Here is a 19,556-nt window from a genome sequence, read left to right as displayed (position 1 = left end):
CGGTTTCTAACATTATACGGGGGCAATATTTCCGTTCTCCAAGTGTAAACCGTTTGCCGAGCGCGAGCTGGTAACGGGCTCGGAGACGTCCAGCCACGACGCACGGGAGAGAGACCCTTTATCCGCTTCCCGGAGGGTCGGACTTGGAAGGAGAAGTTGCCGAAATAAAGAGGTCTTCCCCCCCCCCGGTCTGACATCTCCCGGTGAGCAGAGATTTTGCTGAAGCCTGTGGAATTCCTGTCAGCGCCAGGCAGGGACTGCCAACCGATGGCCAACCCGGAGGGGGAAATTATCCCTTACCTGGTGGCATCTCCCGACATCCTGACGCAATCCCCCCCCCAACTGCTGGGAACATGGCTGCCCGGAGAGGTGGCAAACCCTGGCGCCAGGCAGGGCCGGATTAAGACCTTCAGAGGCCCAAAGCACTGAAAAGATCACAGTGCCCCCCACATTGAACTTAAAATAAAAATAATACTAAACCATAAAATAAAATTGTATTTTTCGAAATGACATAAAACTTACATGTTCGGTGAAATGAAAATAGCTTTAATTGAAATTGTAAAAAAAAAAAAAAAAGCTGTTTCATTTTTGATTGACCAAAAAGGTATACAGAACGCACATATATTTGGCATTATTACCATTACACTTATACTGTTTCTTATTAGTAACTTAAATAATACATAACAGCAGGAGGCACTCAAATAAATGGAATGAAAAGGGAATAAGCCAAATGAATTTAATATGTAAATGTAAATAGGAAACAAAAAGTTAAAAAATCACTGTGGTAATGTAAAGCCAATAAGTAGCCCCCAGTGTAAGGGGATTGGGAGGGGAGGGACACAGGGGAGGGAGAGACACAGGGGAGGGAGGGGTAGAAAAGGAAAAACCAAAAGGTAGGAGGGGGGGAAACAAAGAAACGGGAACAAGGGGGGCAATAACCCCTTCCTCAGGCCCGTTCCCAAGGGGCGCAGTAACCCGAGGTACAGTAGGGCCCCGCTTTACAGCGTTCCGCTCATACAGCGGTACTGGGAAGGGGGCCGCCATGTCTGCACATGCGCAGAACGGGGGCTGCCCAGGTCACGCATGCGCAGAACGGGGGGTTGAGGTCGCACATGCGCAGAACGGAGGTTGCGCAGAACGGGAAATTGCCGGACTTCGCATGCACAGATGCCAAAAATCGCCGGTTCCGCTTTGCGGCGGGACCATAGAACGGAACTCTCCGCATGCCCGGGGCCCGTCTGTTGAACAAACGGTGAAAAGGGAAGTACAAACTTCCCTTCAGTACAGTAAATGCAAACCCGCAGGTAGGAATATCGCCAAGGAGCGGCGCGGTATGGCGCAGTAAATGCAAACCCGCAGGTAGGAATATCGCCAAGGAGAGGCGCGGTATGGCGCAGTACATGCAAACCCGCAGGTAGGAATATCGCTAAGGAGAGGCGCGGTATGGCGCAGTAAATGCAAACCCGCAGGTAGGAATATCGCTAAGGAAAGGCGCGGTATGGCGCAGTAAATGCAAACCCGCAGGTAGGAATATCGCTAAGGAAAAGCGCGGTATGGCGCAGTAAATGCAAACCCGCAGGTAGGAATATCGCTAAGGAAAAGCGCGGTATGGCGCAGTAAATGAATGTCTATCTGAGCAATAATAATTGTGTCACTAGGCTGTGCGCAATAATCGGTGCACCAGGCCAGCAGCATTCACCGATTCCTGGTAGGGGAGAGCACAGGCCTGAGGTCGGCAACCGGCGGCTCCGGAGGCCCACGCGGCTCTTTCCGCTCCTACCGGCGGCTCCGGAGGCACACGCGGCTCTTCCAGCTCCTACCGGTGGCTCCGGAGGCACACGCTGCTCTTTCCGCTCCTACCGGCGGCTCCGGCGGCACACGCGGCTCTTTCCGCTCCTACCGGCAGCTCCGGAGGCACACGCGGCTCTTTCTGCTCCTACCGGCGGCTCTCTGCAGGTGGCCGACCCCCAGCTGCTGCCTCTCTCCCCCACTATCCTGGCGGTGGCTGCAGGGAAGGGGGGGGGGGGAGCTGGCCGGTGCTGGTCGGGCCTCTTGTTGCCGCCAGTCCCGATGTCTCCCCAGATGCTTGCCTGCCCCTCTCCTGTCCTTATGCCGGCGCGAGCCGACGTCACAGCCCGGCGTGGGCAGTACACGGGAGAGGCATATGTACAGGATATGTACGCGGTGGGAAGGGGGGGGGTGTAATATCCATGCAGGTGTTGCGGCTCTCGGAATATTTTGGAGAAATACATGTTTATAAAATGACGAGGCAGCGCGGGAGGTTGTAAGCGGCATACAAGTACTCGGTATAAATGTATAAGTAGTATAACATGTCCCCACACAAACACACCGGGGCACGGAGTACATAAATAGCACCGATTTCCCTCCCTGCCTGTGCTCTGACCTCACACGTACTCTGGGATGTGCAGGAAATACAAGTTGACAGTTGCTGCACTCCCATTGGCTCCCAGCGCACCATGTGACCGCGCCGCCGCACGGGAACACCATCTTGTTGTATCCCCTGCTGGCTGACGTGCCACAGCGCCTCGTGAGCCTACACGGGACACACCGGCGCCTGCCACTACCGAGGTGACTGACTGGTGTGCGCCGCGCACACCGCTACCGCGCACGCCGCCATCACCACCGGGACCGGGCCTAAGGGGTCTCACTAAGTGCGCAGTCCCTGCACGGGCTCAGGACCCCCCATTGCAGATTATTTAACAAACCCCTTAGGGCCGCCGCCTCACGAAGCCCTCGAGGTTGTTATTAATCAGACCTAATAATAAAGGAAGGAAGACGTTTAAAAGGTGCGATCCCAGATTGTGAGAAGGGAACATCCACAGTGTTAAACAAATGTAACCATGATTATAGCAAAGATATGGCTGGGTTTTTTTTTGGGGGGGGGGAAATTAACCAAGACTTTCCTCTACCCTTAACTTAACCCCCATGCTGTCCTTATCAGAGATCCTATAGTGGAAATAGGGTGCTCTGCCTGCGCAAACTCTTGTTGAACACACATTGAGATCACACAGAAGGGAGGGGGGCGATTTCCTCTGCCTGCTCCCAAGTCTCAGCTCACCGGGTTTACAGAGCAACGTTAAAACACCATTAAAAATATGTATACAGATGTAGCCAATGTTAGTGCGTCCCCCCCGCTCATCGTGCGTGACTGGTGAAAGAAAACGGCCGCTGTATGTGTAAGGTTTGTCACACTTTAACCCCGTCACTGCCATTACTACACTTTGCCCCTACGAGGGACTGGCACTTTAAACTATACACCTATTGTCCCGTCCTTGTCACCTCTCCAAGATGTCTCTTTCCCTCTCCAAGGTTTCATATCTCCCCTCTTCCAGATGACCTCCTCTCGCTTTCCACCTGACGTCTTTCTCTGGCCCCCCCGAAGCCTCTCCTCTCCCCCTCTCCCAGAGGCCTCTGCTCTCCGTCTCTCCTCTCCCTCTCTCCCAGAGGCCTCTGCTCTCTCCTGGTTTGATTCCCTTTCTCTGCAGGGTCAGTATCGGGGTATCCCGCCCTGCATGCGCACTTATAACCAGGAGAGGGGTGCGGTACACAGCCGGCAGATATCCACTGAGGTGTCTCCCCGTGGGTGGTTACGCCTTCTTCTTGGGGGGTCTGGACAGGAACTGACTGCGGATAAAGTGGGTCAGTTTGGTCTCCGAGAAGACGGCAGCGCCCAGTGTCACCGAGAGGCAGACCACTCCCACCGCGACGTGACCCAGCCTGGGGACCCAGCCCCGGTCACAGCACAAAGACACCTGGGAAATGGACAGACACAGTGTCACCGGAGTGTGCGTAGAGGCGAGTGCGCGTGTGTGAAGGCGTGGAGAGGTGTGAGGGCGCGTGGAGACATCCCCCCCCCCACACACTATTTTTGAATTATATTTCAATTTTTCATTGAATGCGGATATTTTCCCCAAAACAAACGCTGTCCCGGTGTGCCGCGTGGCGCTGGCCTTGCGGAGGTGACAGGGGTTAGGAGAGACCTTGTGATGAATTGCCCATTAAATGCTTAACCGCTGGAATTTTGGAGCTTTTCCCCAATGCCAATTTCAGTCCAGGCATAACCCGCATTAACGTACGCAATGGGACCGGAGCATGTATGTAACACAGGCATACCCCGCATTAACGTACGCAATGGGACCGGAGCATGTATGTAACACAGGCACACCCCGCATTAACGTACGCAATGGGACCGGAGCATGTATGTAACACAGGCACACCCCGCATTAACGTACGCAATGGGACCGGAGCATGTATGTAAAGCGAAAATGTACTTAAGTGGGAAAAAGGTAGTGCTTCACTTTATCGATGCATGTACTGTACTGCAATCGTCATATACGTGCATAACTGATGTAAATAACGCATGCGTAACAGGCTCTATAGTCTCCCCGCTTGCGCACAGCTTCGGTACAGGTAGGGAGCCGGTATTGCTGTTCAGGACGTGCTGACAGGCGCATGCGTGAGCTGCCGTTTGCCTATTGGGCGATTTGTCCTTACTCGCGAGTGTACTTAAAGTGAGTGTCCTTAAACCGGGGTATGCCTGTATGTGGGGCCCATAACCCTTTCCCTGCCAGAGGCCTACAACCCTGGCAGCAAAAGGGTTACACGCGTGTGATCGTTCCGAGACCCAAATGGACCAGCACAAGCCCCCAAGCTCCCGGCATCTCGACCTAGGACATTTGGCCGCGGCGAAACAGCCGGGACTAAATGCCCCATTCCGCCAGCATCTTACCTCTGAAAACGCGGTCACTGCCGCGCTGACGCCGAGCGCGGAGACGACGGCGGGGGACAGCAGTAGGCCGGTCAGCGGCCGGTACGGGCTCCCCCGGTAGTACCTCCTGATGTACAGGACGCTGTGGGCGATGCGCAGGCCCATGCTGAAGCAGTTGGCCAGGATGAAGCCCACGCTGCCCAGCCAGCCGGTCATGTAGTAGGAGAAGGCCAGGAAGCTGAGGGACAGGCCCAGCATGACGTAGTTATACCTGGGAGAGGAGAGGGACGTCACCAGGGGAAAGAACGCCCCGGTTCTCCAGATCCTTACCAGGTTTCAATCGCCCTTTGGGGAAACAAAATGGCCGCCAAAGCACAGGCCAATAGGAAGCTGCAACGTCGTCGTTGTGGAATCCTATTGGACGGCCATTTAAATCCCCTTGAACAACCAGGAAGCGATACCGGTAACTGGAGAAAATCCCCGTTATAATCCGGTAAACAAAATGGAGGTTAGTTAGGGTGGGATGCTCGCTCCATAAAAGTAGCAATTTCTCTCCCGCGCCCCTCCCCAGGTTAAAGCAGGGGGTGAACTGTGTCACTGGCAGCTGCAGAACCCCCCCCCCCCCCCCCATCTCCTGAGATATATAACAGCAGATCTAAATCTCCCGTGTCACGAAGGCCAATGGGAAGCCGCAGCGGATGACATCGCAGCTTCCTATTGGCCGCGTGTAGCCCCTGGGGAACGAGCCTTTATGACACAACTTACCCTGTAGGACATTCCTCAAGACACCCCCCCCCCCCCCAACAGCTCAGGCTTTAAGAATATCCCTGCTTCAGCACAGGTGGTGCAGTCGTTTATTGAGCCACCTGCGCTGAAGCAGGGATATCCTGAAAACCTGGCCTGCTGGTGGCCGTTGAGGACTGGAGTTTCCCGAGATATGTCACAGTAACGCTCTGACATGGCAGCTTCCTATTGGTCAGTGGGTGTGAGGCGTGAACGGCAGCCATATCGAGCGCGGTTACGAAAAGAAAGTGAGAGGGGATTGTTATCTAATATTGGAGTTTGCAAAGTCTCGTCGTCTCCTCTCCTCGGGATATTCTGCAGCGACGCTGCGCAGCGACTTCCGTTCCGCGTTATACCGGGGTATACAGTGTTATATGGGGGTCCGCGTCGGCGCCACTGGCCCCCACCCACCTGTCCACCTGGTCCTTGCTCATCGTTGCGAACGTGAAGCACTCGGTGACCCCGTTGATGGCGAGCAGGAGGACGTACAGACAGTAGCAGCGCAGGAGGCTGGGACCTGCAAAACCAGCAGAACATGGCGCCGTTAGGATACGTTTAACGGATTTATCCTTGTAACGCCGCGTAGACATATATACGCGCTGAAAGTACCTGGCGTGGCGTGTGAATTAGGTTAAAATCACTACAGTTTTGAAAGATTCAGTCAGCCATCTTGATTCAAAATGGCGCCCGGTAGAGACAGGGAGTGAGAGTGAAGGAGAGTGAGTGAGAGTGTGAGAGTGAGAGACAGAACTGTGGTAATGTCAGGCCCGGGGAGCCCTGCTTCCTATCTATACAGAACTAACGCGCCTTTAAAGCCTCCATCCCATTTTGCACCAAATACTGGAGCTGGAATAACAAGAAAGCGCTCAACGCCATTTTCATCGTGTAGCGATGTGGAAGTGGTTATCTATGGAGCAGCGAAACGCGCAGGGAAGTTCCTCCCTCGTACCAGAGCCCGCACTCAGCATGGACCCGCCGTATATATCCAGCGCCAGCTGTGAGTAAGCGTATCCGAATGCCGTGATGGTCAGGCCGATCAGCGTTACCAGCTTCAGCAGCGACGCCAGGACCTCCGTCGCAGTGGAAACGTCCTCCTGCCAAAACGCAGAAACGCAGGCGCGTGATTGGACAGCAGTGGAGTTGGAGAAAACAAAGATGGGGTTTATCGCTTTATATCTGAACACTAGAGATGGGTAAATTTTATTAGGGTCCCAAGTGCTATATATCACCCCGTACCCACCTTTATTCAAATGAGTTCAATTAGCATATCCCCCAGGTCTCTCCTCGGGTTGCATAAAAGGTGGTTTTAAGGGGATGTATATAGCATGTTAGACGCTAGTAAAATATGATCCTCTGTGCCTCGCCCTCATATTCGTGGGCGGTGCGAATATTAACAAAAATTCAACAATACATTTGCAGGCTAAATTCAACCTTCGTCCATCTCTGCTAATCACCGCCAGACAATGCAGATAGGTGTACGGGTTATCTGGAATGTACACGGGAAATAAAGTTTAAAGATGGTTTTGAAGGTGTTTGTAAAGATCATCGCTCCAGACCATATGTCGCAATCAAGTTCCATGGCATTTCCACGGCGGCCATCATGGCCGCCGCTTCACTGAACACTGAAGCAGGCTCTGGCCTGCCGGTCACTAATAATCCCTAGCCGGTCACTAATAATCCCTAGCCGGTCACTAATAATCCCTATTGTGTTTTCACGGTGAATAACAGGTCAACTTTACATTCTTTTCTGTCTGTCTCACTGATTCTTAGCATAAGTGGTGTTAGTTCGCTGGTGTTACGGACACCATTTTATTTCCATGCCAAATCTCAGTGGTTGAGGTCTCTGCCGTTGTGTTACCACTGCAGCCAACATGGCCACTTCTTTTATGAAAATTAAAGCAGGCTCCGGCCTACCTGTCGCTATAAAACTCCATTGTGTTTTCACTATGGCCAACATGGCCGCCTCCTATCTGAAACCTGTGGCAGGCTCCGGCCTACCTTTCTTTGACACCCGACATCCTTTCCTCTCTCCAGGACCTTGGCGAAGAACACGTAGAAGCTTTCCTCTATGGGCAGGAAGATGAAGCGTGCCACGAGCGAGCCCAAATTATTCACAATGTCGTACACTCCTGAGGGCAGAAGGGAGCGATATGGGACGCCGGCCTCCATCTTGCAGACACCCTGAAGCTTTCTGCCTCTTACAGAGAACAGATTCCCACATAGACTTCTGTGGAAGGGCAGGATCGCCATCTCACACACAGCAATAAGATACCCTCTTACACACTAACTGCCCCTATACACTGCAATAAGATACCCTCTTACACACAGTAACTGCACCCATACACTGCAATGGGATCACCGTTTTACAATTCAGGATCACTCCCTCAAAAATTTCCCCTCCCCAAACTCCTCTACCCCTGCCAGGGGGATCCCTTCCCTAATCGCCACGTTCCTAGGGACTGAAACGTGGACCCCCCTCCCCCTCACTTGCGGACTTTCCGAGAATCCATGTGAAAAACATCGGGACTTTTTACAACGATAACACAATGGGAAACCCTAAACCCTGCGCTGGATCGGAGCGCACCGGCACCCCCGGGGGCGCGTCACTGCTGTATGTTTAACTCATGAAAGGGAAGCAGTAAGCAAGCCCCGTATAAATCGCCCAACACTTACCCTGATCCCCAAAGGAGAGCACGTTCAGAAACGTCATGACGTAGCGCTCGCCTGTATCATGAGAGGGAAAACAGTGTCACAGAAATTAAAAGATCCCAGATAAAAACCCCACACCTTTTCTTTGCCCTTTCCCATTCCCCCCACCCATAATTTTACATTATTTTCCAGGGTGTTTAAAATGGCTGACATGTGCCACAGACTCTCTCTCTGTGATGTGAGGTGTCAGCGTGGCGCTGCCGGGTATAGGGCTGCCCCAGCGTGGCACTCACCCTCCGTCAGGATCTGCTTGAGGAAAGACTGTTTGAAGAGACTCCACGCCAGTCTAACCTGTGTCCAGTCTAGGAAGTTCTGCCAGGGAGAGTCCAAACGGGTTACAGATAAGATGGACATCCTGCATCAGGGAGATCTTTATTAATATCTCAGCTGCTGCCACTCCGGACACAGCACCGTCCATCCCAACCTCTTGACCGGCAACAGGTGAGAGAGAGGGGGGGGGAGGAAACAGGTGAGAGAGCAGGGGGGAGACAGGTGAGAGAGCTGGGGCAGACAGATGAGAGCGTGGGGGGGGGAGGAAACAGGTGAGAGAGCAGGGGGGAGACAGGTGAGAGAGCTGGGGCAGACAGATGAGAGCGCAGGGGGGGAGGAAACAGGTGAGAGAGCAGGGGTGAGACGGGTGGGAGACAGGTGAGAGCGAGGGCAGACAGATGAGAGATCCATCCTTGTAAAGCCGCAGCCCGTCCTTCGCTGCATACACACACACTAAAAGTACCTGGTGTGGCGTCTGTACACACAGAATTTGGTTAAAATCACTAGTTTTGAAAGGTTCAGTCCGTCATCTTGATTCAAAATGGCGTCCGAGAGAGTGTGAGAGAGAGCGAGAACTGTGGTAATTTCAGGCCCTGCTTCCTAATGTGCCTTTAAAGCCTCCATCCCATTCTCTCTCACCTGTCTCCCCCCTCTCTCTCACCTGTGTGTGTGCAGGTGTGTGTGTAGGTGTGCAGGTGTGTGTGTAGGTGTGCAGGTGTGTGTGTAGGTGTGCAGGTGTGTGTGTAGGTGTGCAGGTGTGCGTGTAGGTGTGCAGGTGTGTGTGTAGGTGTGCAGGTGTGTGTGTAGGTGTGCAGGTGTGCGTGTAGGTGTGCAGGTGTGTGTGTAGGTGTGCAGGTGTGCGTGTAGGTGTGCAGGTGTGTGTGTAGGTGTGCAGGTGTGTGTGTAGGTGTGCAGGTGTGCGTGTAGGTGTGCAGGTGTGTGTGTAGGTGTGCAGGTGTGTGTGTAGGTGTGCAGGTGTGCGTGTAGGTGTGCACGTGTGTGTGTAGGTGTGCAGGTGTGCGTGTAGGTGTGCAGGTGTGTGTGTAGGTGTGCAGGTGTGCGTGTAGGTGTGCAGGTGTGTGTGTAGGTGTGCAGGTGTGCGTGTAGGTGCATGTGTGTAGGTGTGTGTATGTGTAGGCCTGTGTGTGTAGGTGTGTGTGTAGGTGTTTGTGTATTATCTTTATACAATAGCCTTCTTCAGGGAAAAGGTGGTGGATGCATGGAGCTGCCTCCCATCAGAGGTGGTAGTGGGTAATACAGTGAGGGAATTCCTACCTGCTGGGGGCAGACAGAATGCTAACTGCTACATCTGACAGAAAGCCCCAATGATCCTATAGGGCCCGAGGTTTTACAGCATATAGGAGAATAGGCAGACACGGGGGCCGCGCGTTCGTCTCTGCCGTCGCGGTCTGCGTTTGCTTTGACAGAACCCCGCTGTTTTCCGGGGGGTGCAAGGAACGCGCTAGCACCCAAACACACCCACATTAAGCAGACCCAGCGGGCGAGGGTCCCCGAGGCTGGCGGTACCTGGGAGGCAGAATATTGGGGAAGGAATTCCGTCATCTTGCGGAGAGGGAAGGATTTCGTCTCTGCTTCCGGGGAGCCCAGGAACCCCGCAAAGTAAACCACGTAAGCCAGGGCGAGCAGGCTGGTGTACAGGACCTGGGAACAGACAGGGACCCCCCTCCCGAAATATCACACAGGTGCAGTTAGAGAACCGGACACTGAGCTGATCGTTTATACGAGACACCAGAAAATACACTTTATTCCCATCGACCTCACAGAACGAGCATCTGCTACGGAGGTGCCGTAACTTATGCAGTGCACTGACACCATTAACATGCTCTTCAGAACGTAAAATATATGTTCTCGTTACATTCTGGCCTTGAGAATCTGCAGAACTGAAAAAACTATTATTATTTTTTTTTTTTTTTTTAAATGCGGAATCCTTTTTTTTTCCTTCTTAAAAACGCCTGAAAATCCACAAAAATCAGCAGTTTGAAAAACAACCTGTCAAATCCACCAACATTTGTCCTTTTCCCCCTAGCTCCAGCACGTATTTAGAAATGATTTAATACATACAACCCACAAAATGACCAGACCGGCGATTCGAAGCTTCCGGAGAATTTTGCCGCCGTGGAAGTTTACGGCAGTAAAAAAAAAAAACACACACGGTTGCCAGATTTGTTCAAAGAAAAAAACCACAACATCGCCGCTCAGGGAGTGCAGCGATTACACACACCCTGATAATAACGGAGACTCCGGTTTCAGGGGTCTAGTTTTATTATATTATATCAAAACGGTCATTAGAAAATGGAAACGCGCTCCACTGCGCTCACGCTGTCACAGATTGGGAGGGGCTGCGTCATTTTCCTGGAGGCGATGCCGGGGGGGCATCTGGGTGTAAGCGAGCAGCCTGCTCGGAGCGTGACATCATTACCTGCTTTCCGCCTTCCACACACTCCGCTCCCAGTTACCCGCCACTCCAACGCGTTTCGCAGCCTCTCGCAATCTGTGAAAGTTTGAGTGCTGCGGAGCGCCTTTCCATTTCCGAATGACCGTGTTGATATGTACAGGAGTGTTTTCCATTTCTACATCCCGTGGTATTCCAAGCGAGGATCTGCTTTCCAAACCCAGCCTCTGAAACAGGAGTTGCATTATTACGCAGGGCCTTAAATTCGGCTGCTTCTAAACATGTGTGGAGGGCGGTGGAACGTTTCCTACCCAGCAGCATGGGGAAAGCTTATTATAATTAGATACACGATTATTTAGACCAGGGGCGGCCAACTCCAGTCCTCAAGGGCCACCAGCAGGTCAGGTTGTCAGGTTATCCCTGCTTCAGCACAGGTGGCTCAATCAGTGGCTCAGCCCGTGCTGAAGCAGGGATATCCTGAAAACCTGACCTGTTGGTGGCCCTTGAGGACTGGAGTTGGCCGCCCCTGGTTTAGAGGTTCACATTAGCTATTATTGTCACTATACTTTAGCTCTTGTGATGTACCCAGTGATTAGTATTTTAGCGTTTTCTTTTGCTTGGGGTTTGTGCATTTTCTTGTTGCCAGATTTACCTGGGCCACGGAAAAGATGACGAGACCCCACTGGGGATAAACAAGAACCAGGAGGACGGTGACGCAGCAGCGGGAGATCATCGCCAGACTCTCGGCCAGCACCTGGAAGTAAAAAGGATGGGCGCATTTAAAAGAAAGATTTTGCACTGCGGAGCGAGCGGTTTCTACACTTTAGGGCCAGTCCATCGGGGGACAGAGGTGAATAAAGGACAGTAGCATTTCATTTCCGCTCCGCGGACCCCCTGCTTCCCTAGATACTCACCTCCGTAGGGGGGTGCCGGTAGCAGCTCCGACTGGGCTGTGTGGATTTAAAGCCCTTGCGCTACGCGGGCCAATAGGAAGCCGTGACGTCATCCCTTGCAGCTTCCTATTGGCCCGCGAGACAGGGACATTGTTACCTGTGTTTAGCCCAAGCAGCTTTGAATTCCTTGGCTGTATTACCCTCGTCCACCTCTGCCGGGAGGCTGGTCCATGGGTCCTCTCCCAGAGGAGAGGCCCGCCCTCAGGTTCCACCCCTCCAGAGTGTGAGCTCTTGTGCCTACCCTTAATGAAGTGGATGGTTTGGGGTATCTCAGTGGGACAGCCCCAGGACTCGTGCGGCTTTATTAGGGTGAGGGGAGACACGCACCTTCAGCCTCACCAACAGATGGGATTGGGCCAACACCCAGAAAGGTTCTGCCAGGAGCTCCACCACGGCAGAGAATCCGAACGCCAAAACCCCGGTACCGTAATGCGGGATCACCTCTGGGTCTGGGACTTCCAGGACCCGCAACCAGACCCAGCCCAAGAGCAGCGACCAACAGATACCCAGCGGGACCCTGTAAGGAGGAGGCAGCAGGTACTGTATTGTGGTTTTGCTGCCACGTGCAGTGTTCTGCGTCTCTCTGCTGAAGAACGGTCCCAGTCTGTGATGTCATGTATGGCTCGGCCTGGGACAGTGGGGGAGGGGGCAGGGGTGTTTGAAAGTGTGGGATTTTTATAGGACGTCCTCGTTTCAGACTGCCGTTCGTTAGCAGCGATGTGTTTCCAGTGTTGGAAGTATATCTGCTGCTAAATCATTAAGTGACATCGTATCTTCCGGTCATCTTAGCAGAGATGGAAATTCAGTGACATTATATTCATATCTGAAGCGTTTCAATAGCCTGGAGTCATGGCTACTGTCCCATGCCCACAATCGCTCCGACCAACCATTGTGACCAAGCACTGCCATCTACTGCGCTTACCCACCATCAAGGCCAGGCACTGCAATCTACTACGCTTACCCACCATCAAGGCCAGGCACTGCCATCTACTGCACCTACCCACCATCAAGGCCAGGCACTGCCATCTACTGCGGTTACCTACCATCAAGGCCAGGCACTGCCATCTACTGCGCTTACCCACCATCAAGGCCAGGCACTGCCATCTACTACGCTTACCCACCATCAAGGCCAGGCACTGCCATCTACTGCACCTACCCACCATCAAGGCCAGGCACTGCCATCTACTGCGGTTACCTACCATCAAGGCCAGGCACTGCCATCTACTGCGCTTACCCACCATCAAGGCCAGGCACTGCCATCTACTGCGCTTACCCACCATCAAGGCCAGGCACTGCCATCTACTGCGCTTACCCACCATCAAGGCCAGGCACTGCCATCTACTGCGCTTATTCCCTCACCTGCTGTCTCTTTAAATCTCCCAACATACCACTTGAAGTGTAAGCTCTGCGGGGCAGGGATTTCCTTTCCTATTGTCTGACTTTGTTGGATTATAATTCCCTGCACTCGTGTGTCTCTTTTGTACAGCGCTGCGTACGCTGTGGGCGCTATATAAAGATATATACACATTTACAGCACCTGGCACTTCCTGTACCACAGGTGGCCTCACGGACACTTCCTGTACCACAGGTGACCTCACGGACACTTCCTGTACCACAGGTGACCACACGGACACTTCCTGTACCACAGGTGACCTCACGGACACTTCCTGTACCACAGGTGACCTCACGGACACTTCCTGTACCACAGGTGACCTCACGGACACTTCCTGTTCTATTTTTTTTCTTTTAGCATTCAGAACTTGGCATAAAAAGTTTGGGGTCAGTAAGGATTTCTGGGGTGCAGCTTGGACAGCGATGGAACGGCCGGGACAGATCGCAGTGTGCCGGGTCGGGGTGTGGGACGTGCGCCGGTACACTTACGTTAACCAGATGAGCTGGATGGTGTGCCTCCAGTTTTGCCGCGGGCCGTGACTCAGGCAGGTTCTGCGAAACGCTTCTCGGGCCAAGAACACCACCGTGGAGTAAAGCAGGGTCAACCTAAGGGGCGCCAGGAAAGACGGAAGTCACTGATCCACACGGAGAGGGGCAACTTCCACACGCAGGGGGCGCTCTTGGCGATAGGGAGCCGCAAGGGATGACGTCGCGGCTTCTATTGGCCCACGTGACGCGGGACCTTTAAACTGTGCCGGTACCGGCAGCACCTGCGGAGGGCGGTATCTCCGGAAGCAGGGGGTCCTCGGAGGTGCCATGAGTGGTTCTGCTCCGGAGACCCCCTGCTTCAATCCTATTAAAAACAAACATATTGTCGCCCGGACTGCTGCTTTAACCTAACGTGGGTTGTTGTTGCAGGAATTTAGGAAGCCACGGCGCTTCCGCTTTGGAAATCGGCGGCCATATTGCGAGCCCCGGGAAGCCGAATCTTCGCCGATCGATCACGGGAGAACGGAGCGATCGGCAGCTGAGATAATTGCGGCGACGAACGGCTGCATTTATTGCAACAAGAAACGGGCAAGACAAAATTAACCCTTTAAACCACGCGACAAACTCTGCACCTCACGTTAGAAAACGTTAGAAAGTAATTAGGCTCCAAAAATCTATGGAAAGCGCAGCGTTAAACACACCCAGTGCGTGGACGTGAAACGTTGTAACGTAATGATCCTCGTCTGTCTCTGGTAACGTCACAGCGCCAACTCCGGGTGCAAGGGAGGTACCGCCGCTGAGCAACATATACTGTACTGCTTTTACAATCAAATGAAAGCGCTCAGTCACGTAACGCCCTCTACTAAGCGATGGAACAGACCATATAAATGATTGCATTGTGGCCATACAAAGAAAAACACATTCACATATTACCTCACGTTAACGATGCCAATAATTTCCTTGGAGACGTAACGAAGCGTGAAAGCGTTTAATCCAAAGGTGAGAACCCGGAACAGAACCTGCAATATCAACACGTCAAATATAGAGATTTAGCACAGTAACTCAGGGTGGCTGCAGAGTATCAGGGACAGGCTCAGGCAGTCCTGGGATTATATGTAATGCAGGGTGACCTCCTGACTGCAGGGTATCAGGGACAGGCTCAGGCAGTCCTGGGATTATATGTAATGCAGGGTGACCTCCTGGCTGCAGAGTATCAGGGACAGGCTCAGGCAGTCCTGGGATTATATGTAATGCAGAGTGACCTCCTGGCTGCAGAGTATCAGGGACAGGCTCAGGCAGTCCTGGGATTATATGTAATGCAGGGTGACCTCCTGACTGCAGAGTATCAGGGACAGGCTCAGGCAGTCCTGGGATTATATGTAATGCAGGGTGACCTCCTGACTGCAGGGTATCAGGGACAGGCTCAGGCAGTCCTGGGATTATATGTAATGCAGGGTGACCTCCTGGCTGCAGAGTATCAGGGACAGGCTCAGGCAGTCCTGGGATTATATGTAATGCAGAGTGACCTCCTGGCTGCAGAGTATCAGGGACAGGCTCAGGCAGTCCTGGGATTATATGTAATGCAGGGTATTTTTTATCATATTAAAAAAAAAAAAAAAAGAAGGATTTACAAACATATCAATACAAAAGCAACAAATTTAAGTTAAAATATGCAATTTTGCATCTTATTTACACTGTATACAGAAAATATTTACACACTTATATCTGACACCCGCCCACCTTCTCTCCCAGGACGTTATATCCCACCTCTCTTCCCCTGCTTTATCTGCTCTAGAACCTGCTCCCCTGCACAGGTTACAGCAGCGATTCCCAACCAGGGCTCTGTGGAGCCGTCCCAGGGGTCCCGCCCAGCCTCCCACAGTCCCAGGGGTCCCGCCCAGCCTCCCGCAGTCCCAGGGGTCCCGCCCAGCCTCCCGCAGTCCCAGGGGTCCCACCCAGCCTCCCGCCGTCCCAGGGGTCCCACCTAGCCTCCCGCAGTCCCAGGGGTCCCGCCTAGCCTCCCGCCGTCCCAGGGGTCCCGCCTAGCCTCCCGCAGTCCCAGGGGTCCCGCCTAGCCTCCCGCAGTCCCAGGGGTCCCGCCCAGCCTCCCGCAGTCCCAGGGGTCCCGCCCCGCCTCCCGCAGTCCCAGGGGTCCCACCCAGCCTCCCGCCGTCCCAGGGGTCCCGCCCAGCCTCCCGCCGTCCCAGGGGTCCCACCCAGCCTCCCGCAGTCCCAGGGGTTCCGCCTAGCCTCCTGCAGTCCTAGGGGTTCCGCCCAGCCTCCCGCAGTCCCAGGGGTCCCACCCAGCCTCCCGCCGTCCCAGGGGTCCCGCCTAGCCTCCCGCCATCCCACCCAGCCTCCCGCAGTCCCAGGGGTTCCGCCTAGCCTCCTGCCGTCCCAGGGGTCCCGCCCAGCCTCCCACAGTCCCAGGGGTCCCGCCCAGCCTCCCGCAGTCCCAGGGGTCCCGCCTAGCCTCCCGCCGTCCCAGGGGTCCCGCCTAGCCTCCCGCAGTCCCAGGGGTCCCGCCTAGCCTCCCGCAGTCCCAGGGGTCCCGCCCAGCCTCCCGCAGTCCCAGGGGTCCCGCCCAGCCTCCCGCAGTCCCAGGGGTCCCGCCCAGCCTCCCGCAATCCCAGGGGTCCCGCCCAGCCTCCCGCAGTCCCAGGGGTCCCGCCTAGCCTCCCGCCGTCCCAGGGGTCCCGCCCAGCCTCCCACAGTCCCAGGGGTCCCGCCCAGCCTCCCACAGTCCCAGGGGTCCCGCCCAGCCTCCCACAGTCCCAGGGGTCCCGCCCAGCCTCCCGCAGTCCCAGGGGTCCCGCCCAGCCTCCCGCAGTCCCAGGGGTCCCGCCTAGCCTCCCGCCGTCCCAGGGGTCCCACCCAGCCTCCCGCCGTCCCGCCCAGCCTCCCGCAGTCCCAGGGGTCCCGCCCAGCCTCCCGCAGTCCCAGGGGTCCCGCCTAGCCTCCCACAGTCCCAGGGGTCCCGCCCAGCCTCCCGCCGTCCCAGGGGTCCCGCCCAACCTCCCGCCGTCCCAGGGGTCCCGCCCAGCCTCCCGCAGTCCCAGGGGTCCCGCCTAGCCTCCCGCAGTCCCAGGGGTCCCACCCAGCCTCCTGCCGTCCCAGGGGTCCCGCCCAGCCTCCCGCAGTCCCAGGGGTCCCCCGCCCAGCCTCCCGCAATCCCAGGGGTCCCGCCTAGCCTCCCGCCGTCCCAGGGGTCCCGCCTAGCCTCCCGCAGTCCCAGGGGTCCCGCCTAGCCTCCCGCCGTCCCAGGGGTCCCGCCCAGCCTCCCGCAGTCCCAGGGGCTCTGCCCAGCCTCCCGCAGTCCCAGGGGTCCCGCCCAGCCTCCCGCAGTCCCAGGGGTCCCGCCCAGCCTCCCGCAGTCCCAGGGGTCCCGCCCAGCCTCCCGCAGTCCCAGGGGTCCCGCCCAGCCTCCCGCAGTCCCAGGGGTCCCGCCCAGCCTCCCGCAGTCCCAGGGGTCCCGCCCAGCCTCCCGCAGTCCCAGGGGTCCCGCCTAGCCTCCCGCACTCACTGTGCGGCCCACAACGGCTTTCCTGGCTCTCCCCCCGGCTCTCCCCAAAGGCCGGTTACAGGACTGCGGCACTTCCGGTGCCAGTCATGCGTGCTCTGACCCACCGCCACATCATGCCCTCTGCTGCCTCCTGCCCGCCGCTGCCTGTGGTAGGCATGTGGGGGTGGGGGGTGAGATGCAGGAAGGGAGTGATGTGATGCAGGGGGTGGGTATATGAGGATGATGAGGGGTGCTGGGGGAGATATGAAGATGATGATTTTAACTGTGTTGCCCGATTTAAAAAAAAAATATGTATTGGGGCGGCGGGGGCCTTTTTAATTTGCATTGGCGGGGGCCTTTTTAATATGCATTGGCGGGGGCCTTTTTAATATGCATAGGCGGGGGGCCTTTTTATGTATTGCGGGTGGGGTTTTATGTATTTAGGGAGGTGTTTTTTTTGGTATGTATTTTGTGGGGGGGATTGAGTGGAGTGGGGTAATTGACGGAAGGTAGGGGCGAGTGAGAGGAGAGAGGGGGGGAGGGAGTAAGAGTGAGACGCAGTGGAGAAATACAGCGCAACGCCTTTATAACGCTGTGCTTGGGGTCCAAAGAATCCCATCGCGCTATAAGCGGATCGCGTTAGAAATAATGTACAATTGTATGCATTGTACCATAAAGTATTTAAGATGCTAATAATCGTGTTGTAAAGTATTCATAAATACGAAAATTGGGAGCCACGCCTGCATCGCGTTATAAGCGGATTTGCGTTGTAACGGATCGCGTTATAACGGGATTGAGCTGTACATGTGAGGTGGGAGGGCAGAGAGTGAGTGAGATGGAGGGGAGAGAAATACATGGGGAGAGAGGGTGGGAAATAGAGGGGGCTCATGAGGTGTGAAATGAACCTAATATGCGTCAGCCAGGTAGGGGTTTCCCGAGATTTTTTGAAACACTTCAAGGGTTCCTCCAAACAAAAAAGTTTGGGAATCACTGGGTTACAGGCACTAGATCCCGCTTTGTGGGGAGAAGACTGCGGGTGATCCACAACCTGTAATTAACCAGCCCATTAATTAACACCACTGTGCTACCACTGTAACCCTGCAAGTGATCCCTAAACATACCATACACACCTCCCTATACATTTGGCATTTTAATTCTGGCATCTGTAAGGAGGCAGCCATACTCTCCCACATCTCTACTGCGTAGGGGCACTCCAGGAGGAGGTGCTCCACCGTCTCTAAGACCCCAACACAGGAATCTCTGGGGTTGTTCCTGTCCTCAATGTTTTTATATGTAAGGTTTGCCCTTACATACAAACGCCCATGGAAGGCCAACCAGAGTGTATCCTGAATCCTAAAAGGGACTCTTGGGTCTAACAGATTTTATAAGGCTTCTTTCTGGTCATCTACACCCCAATGTTTCAGATCGAATGTCTGGACACATACCCTACTCAATACCACCTAGTAGAGTTTTTTTCCTGGGTATAGAAGTAACTTCTGATACTGTGACCTTACACTTGTTTAAAAACCTGTAGGTGATCATCATGTATTTTGGTGTGTATATACCTCTCACTGTAATTATTTTGATATTCCTTCCATCTAGCCAGCCTTTCAGGGGAGATACCCACTGCCTAAAAAAACATGCCAAATCTGGTCATCTCTACTGAGAAAATTCTGCAAATTAAAATATACAAAAATTAGTGAGAAAAATAACCAAGGGTTCACCATTCCCAAACCTCCTCTCTCTCTGGGCAAATACGTGATGTCTCTCCAACACATTTAAACGATTTCCCCAGAGCAACGGAAAAAAAAGGCTACAGTATATAGTGATTGTAACGTCCGCAGGGGGAGGAAATACAAAACTTAAATACACAAAAATAGGTATCAAAAAAAAAAACCTTAATCATTTTAACTTTTTCCCTGAAAGAGAATTTCCACTTCTTCCACCGTTCTACCTTTACCTTACAGATGTTCAGTTTCTCCTTCCAGTTGTGAACGCCGGATTTCTCTTTTCCAAAACAAATCTCTAAAACTTTAAAAGAGGCATTGTCTATCTGAATATCCTCAGGTAGACTAAAGGGGGTTTCCTCTTTTCCTAACCAACAGGCCACAGACTTATCCCGATTCACCCGGGACTTGGAAACATTTGAGTTTTTATTTATTTCATGGCTTATATCCTCAAATGGTTTTTTTGAGGCAACATAAATACAAACGTCGTCTGCATACGCCTGGCACTTAACTCGCCCCTCGTGTTGGGGACCCTCACAGGGTACGGCTTGAATGTGACTGTTCTGCTCCAGGTGTCATAAAAAGGGGT

General features: G+C 54.0%; 1 protein-coding gene across 1 annotated transcript in view; it reads right to left on the bottom strand.

Moving 5' to 3' along the window:
- Positions 1-530: 530 nt before the first annotated feature.
- The window catches only part of RFT1 (RFT1 glycolipid translocator homolog), a 29,333-nt gene continuing 10,307 nt past the window's right edge, over positions 531-19,556 (bottom strand). The window contains exons 2-13 of the mRNA XM_075583832.1: positions 14,672-14,757; positions 13,739-13,855; positions 12,185-12,374; positions 11,557-11,658; positions 10,019-10,153; positions 8,455-8,533; positions 8,186-8,236; positions 7,511-7,641; positions 6,462-6,606; positions 5,924-6,029; positions 4,751-5,000; positions 531-3,773 (exon numbers count right to left, since the gene is read on the bottom strand). Of these exons, the coding sequence (XP_075439947.1) occupies positions 3,609-3,773; positions 4,751-5,000; positions 5,924-6,029; positions 6,462-6,606; positions 7,511-7,641; positions 8,186-8,236; positions 8,455-8,533; positions 10,019-10,153; positions 11,557-11,658; positions 12,185-12,374; positions 13,739-13,855; positions 14,672-14,757 (1,557 nt within the window). The 3' untranslated portion in view covers positions 531-3,608. The remainder of the gene's footprint in view (positions 3,774-4,750; positions 5,001-5,923; positions 6,030-6,461; positions 6,607-7,510; positions 7,642-8,185; positions 8,237-8,454; positions 8,534-10,018; positions 10,154-11,556; positions 11,659-12,184; positions 12,375-13,738; positions 13,856-14,671; positions 14,758-19,556) is intronic.

The sequence above is a fragment of the Ascaphus truei genome, unplaced genomic scaffold, assembly GCF_040206685.1.
Source record: "Ascaphus truei isolate aAscTru1 unplaced genomic scaffold, aAscTru1.hap1 HAP1_SCAFFOLD_391, whole genome shotgun sequence".
Taxonomy (NCBI): domain Eukaryota; kingdom Metazoa; phylum Chordata; class Amphibia; order Anura; family Ascaphidae; genus Ascaphus; species Ascaphus truei.
This window is presented reverse-complemented; position numbering and strand designations above follow the sequence as displayed.